Genomic DNA, 4,372 nt, shown 5'->3' with positions numbered 1-4,372 from the left:
TGTCCCCCGGTGTCCCCTGTCTCCCCGATGTCCCCATCTCCCCGATGTCCCCCGATGTCCCCCGGTGTCCCCTGTCTCCCCGGTGCCCCCGGCGGTACCCGGGGGGGCGCGGGGGCCGCCGTCGCCGCTGCGGTTGCACAGGTGGCCGTGGCAGAGGCAGACGCGGACGGTGGCGCCGGGGCCGCCCGCGGGGCTGGGGGCGCAGGCGGCCGAGGGGCACCCGGCCCCCCCGCCGCCCCAGCAGCCTGGGGGGGGCAGGGGGGGGGGGCGCTGCCGTCACCTCCGTCCCCTCCCGCCCCCCATCCCACTTTCCAAGGCCCCCACCCGGGAAGCAGCCAAGGCCAAAGCCAGGCGGGAGCTGGGAAGGGGCCCAGGCGTCCGGTCCCCCCCCCCAAGGCGGGACGAGCCCCAGGGGCCCCCCCATGCCCCCCCCGCGGCGCGCGGGGCCCCGGCGTCCGGGCTCACCCTGCACGAGGGCCTGGCTGCGGTTCCAGATGCCGATGCAGCAGTGGCGGGGGGGGCAGCGGACGGTGCCGGGCACGGGCCCCCCCCCCGCGCCCCCCCCCAGGCTGCCCCGCACGCTCGGGTGTTTGTAGGAGACGCAGCTGAGATCCCGGGAGCCTGCGGGGACGCCGGCGGCTCCGGAGCGCCGGGAAGGGCCGGGGGGCAGCACCCCGGGGTGCCGGCACCCACGGGGGGTGACAGGGATGGGGGGGTAGGGATGGGGGGGGTCCCACCTGGTGGCCCCGGCGCCAGCCCCATGGGAGCCTCCGGCAGCACCTGGAGCTGCGGCCGCCCCCGCGCCGGGAAGGACTCGGCCGGACGCGGAGGAGGAGGAGGATGAGGAGGAGGAGGCCGAGGAGGAGGAGGCCGAAGGCCCCACGGGGGAGGGGGCAGCGAGGGGCCCGGGCGGCCGCCCAGCCCCCCCCAGGAGCCCCCCCCATCTCCCCCCCCACTAAAAGAGAGGAAAGGAGCCCAGAGCCGGTTACAAAGGAGCCAAAAACTACGTTTAATCTGGTCTTTTTTTCTTTTTTTTTTTTTTTTTTCCTTTTTTTTTTGTACAAAAAAATAGCACTTTTCCAAAAAATCGGCGGGTTCGGACACGGTTACATCGGCCACCGGATTTTGGGCGGGGGGGGCGCGGATTTTTGTCCATTTTGTTAGAAAAGGAGAGAGGGGATAAAAAATAAAAAGAGGGCAAAAAGCGGGAATTTGGGGCTCGGGATGGGGGGGACAGACTGCGCAGGGGCGGGTCAGTGCGGGGGGGCCCTGGGGGGCCGCGGGTGTCACCCCCCCGCCCCGGTGACGCCCGTGTCCCCATCAAGGCCCGTTTCGCTCGTGGCCGTCCCCAAAACGCTGGCCGCCACGGGGGGAAAGGGATGAAATGCCCCAAAAAGGCCCCGATTGCCCCCAAAAGCAGGCCGTGCCGGGTGCTTTGGCACTTGCTTCCCGCCCGGGGGGATGCTCCCAAATCCCGACATTCCTCCCACCCCGTTTCCCGCTGCAGTTCCCAGCCCGGGGGTCCTAGTGCTTCCCACGTTATCAAAATACAAATGCTCAAAGTTTCCTATATAAAAATAGAGAAATGCAAAAATAGACGCGGCGGGCGCCGCCCCCGCCCGCCCTTCTCTTAAAAAACGGGATTTCCGAAAAGGGGGAAAAGGGGGAAAAGGCCGGGAAGCCTCCGCGGCGCCTCCGCGCGCCGGGGATCCCGGTCCGGCCCGGAGCCGCGCCGGGCGGCCGCGGGAAGCGAGCGGCTCCGGGAGCTGCCGGGATCCCTGGGAGCGGCGGGAAGGGGGAAATCGGACCTCATTTGGAGGGAAAGCGGCGCCGTTATTCCCGTTATTCCGCCGGGACAGAGGGAATGGCGGGAGCGGAGAGGGGCTGGGGCGGAGCATCCCCACGCCCTGGCCTCACCTTCCTACCCCAAGGCACCGGGAAGATCCCGCGGGATCTCCCTCGGGATCAACCGTTCCGGATGCGGTTCTGCATCCGCCCGGGCTCCGGGACTCCTGCGCTGGAGCCCGGAGCCGGAGTCGGCAGCTCCAGGTGCACATGGAGCGGGATCCCCGTTCCCAACTCCCACCTGGATCGGGGATCCACAGGGATCACCGCGGACTGCGCCTGCTCCCGCTTTCCGGTGCCTTTTCCAGCTCTAACCTCCAGCTCATCCACAGCCGCCTTTCCGACGGGGCGCTCCCGTCTCCGCTCATCCCGACTTTTCTGCTGGGAAACACACGCAATTTAATGGGAAGAGCCCCCGAGCCCTGGTCTCACTTTTGGAGGCTCCCGGTGCCTCCGGAGGGGCAAAACCAAGCGGGAGGCACCAGGATGCTCCAGAATTCCTCCCATCCCGGAAAGGCGGCAGCCGGCGCCTCCGGAGCTCCCTGTGCCTCCTTCCTGCCAAAGGGAGGGAAAGGGCAGATCTTGTCTGGCCACCGGAGCGGGAAGGAGGCCGGGAGCGGAGGCCAGAGCCGGCGCTCCGGGCGGGAAGAGCCGTGTCCTGAACACTGAGCATTTCCCCATTCCCAATGCCCGTTCCCGGCCCCGCGAGCCCCGGAGCCGAGGGCAGCGGGAGAGGAAAAAGAGGGAAAAGAGGAGGGAGCTGCGGCCGCCTCTGCGCGGCTTTCCCGGCTCCGCGAGCCCTTCTCCGTCGGATCCGGCTCTTTGGAAGGCGGTGGAAAAGCCGGGATGCCGGAAACCTCTCGCCGGAGGCACCAGCCCCTCCGCTCAGCCGCGCCCGGCTCCGAAAATCATGCAAAAAACTACAAATAACCCCAAATCCGCAGGAGCCGGTGCTCCGGGGAGGGAGGAGGGGAAGATCCCAAATCCGGGAAAGGGCAGGGAGAGGGCGGCTGGTTTTACAAGGGAAGCAGGGCGGGAAAGGGAAAGCGAAACCTCCCCCCATTACCAAAACGAAAGGAAACAACCGGAAAAGCGAAGCGGCCGGAAACCACCATTAATTAAAATTAAAATTAAAATTAAAAAAAAAAAAAAAAAAAAAAGACTTGGATTTTTGTTTTCCGTGTTTTTTTTCCCGTTGGAAGGTTACAACGTCGAAGGTGGCGGAGCGGGCGGCAGCCGCTCCTAGATAAGGCATCGAAGGGACCAAGGCCATGGTCGCAGCAAAATCTCCTCTCCCACACGCCCCCTTTTATATTTTTATATATATAATAATAATATAGAATCTTTTTTCTTTTTTTTTCTCTTTTTTGCTTTTTTCCTTTTTTTTTTTTTTTTTTTTTCTTATCCCTCTCGCTATGAAATATCTCACTGATCGGATACGTTTACCAAGGCATGATGGCGTCGAAGGCTACCTACGGATCCGGGGGGCGGAAAAGGGGGGAAAATGGCGGGAAAAAAACAACAAAAAAAAGCGGGAAAAATCCCAGAAAATAAAATAAAAGGGTCAAGCTGAAATTAAAAAAAAAATTATATATATATATATAGAGAGAGAGCTCTGGCCTTCGTGTGGTCAGCCCGGAGGGCGGGATGCGGGCGAGGAGCTGCAGGTCGGTGCTGGACGCGGGGACGCGGTGGCCGCAGGGGACACGGGGGCTGCAGTGGCCGCTGTCCCTTGGGGTGGCCGCGGTGGTCACGGTGGCCGCTGTCCCCTGGAGTGGCCGCTGTCCCTCGAGGTGGCTGCAGTGGCCCTGCGGTGGCTGCTGTCCCTCGGGGTGGCCGCTGTCCCCCGGGGTGGCCGCGGTGGCCCTGATGGTCACGGTGGCCGCTGTCCCCTCGGGTGGCCGCTGTCCTCCAGGGTGGCCGCTGTCCCCCGGGGTGGCCGCTGTCATTGCGGTGGCTGCTGTTCCCTGGGGTGGCTGCTGTCCCCATGGTGCCGCTGTCCCCTGGGTGGCTGCAGTGGCCACAGTCCCTGTGGCACCGCTGTCCCCATGGTGTCGTTGTCCCCTGGGGTGGCCGCAGTCCCTGCGGTTTCACCGTCCCCAGGGTGGCCGCAGTGCCCGCAGTGTCACCGTCCCCGGGGTGGCCGCAGTCATTGCAGTGGCCGCAGTGCCCGCAGTGTCACTGTCCCCAGGGTGGCCGCAGTCCCTGCGGTGTCACCGTCCCCGGTGGCCGCAGTGCCCGCGGTGTCACTGTCCCCAGGGTGGCCGCAGTGCCCGCGGTGTCACCGTCCCCGGGGTGGCCGCAGTCGTTGCAGTGGCCGCAGTGCCCACAGTGTCACCGTCCCCGGGGTGGCCGCAGTCGTTGCAGTGGCCGCAGTGCCCGCGATGTCACCGTCCTCAGGGTGGCCGCAGTGCCCGCAGTGTCACCGTCCCCGGGGTGGCCGCAGTCGTTGCAGTGGCCGCAGTGCCCGCAGTGTCACTGTCCCCAGGGTGGCCGCAGTGCCCGCGGTGTCACCGTCCCCAGGGTG

At 65.5% G+C, this 4,372-nt stretch overlaps 2 protein-coding genes across 2 annotated transcripts in view; both read right to left on the bottom strand.

Moving 5' to 3' along the window:
• The window catches only part of AMHR2 (anti-Mullerian hormone receptor type 2), a 7,963-nt gene extending 7,201 nt beyond the window's left edge, over positions 1-762 (bottom strand). Inside the window, exons 1-3 of the mRNA XM_026045103.1 lie at positions 738-762; positions 466-621; positions 99-245 (exon numbers count right to left, since the gene is read on the bottom strand). Coding sequence (XP_025900888.1) covers positions 99-245; positions 466-621; positions 738-762 — 328 coding nt within the window. The remainder of the gene's footprint in view (positions 1-98; positions 246-465; positions 622-737) is intronic.
• A 1,203-nt stretch (positions 763-1,965) lies between these two features.
• The window catches only part of SP1 (Sp1 transcription factor), a 12,226-nt gene continuing 9,819 nt past the window's right edge, over positions 1,966-4,372 (bottom strand). Inside the window, exons 6-7 of the mRNA XM_026045102.1 lie at positions 3,292-3,317; positions 1,966-2,223 (exon numbers count right to left, since the gene is read on the bottom strand). Of these exons, the coding sequence (XP_025900887.1) occupies positions 1,966-2,223; positions 3,292-3,317 (284 nt within the window). The remainder of the gene's footprint in view (positions 2,224-3,291; positions 3,318-4,372) is intronic.

Source organism: Nothoprocta perdicaria, unplaced genomic scaffold (genome assembly GCF_003342845.1).
Source record: "Nothoprocta perdicaria isolate Ctin4 unplaced genomic scaffold, notPer1 scaffold_398, whole genome shotgun sequence".
Classification (NCBI taxonomy): Eukaryota; Metazoa; Chordata; class Aves; order Tinamiformes; family Tinamidae; genus Nothoprocta; species Nothoprocta perdicaria.
The sequence above is the reverse complement of the archived record's forward strand: the minus strand, read 5'-3'. Positions and strand labels throughout refer to the sequence as shown.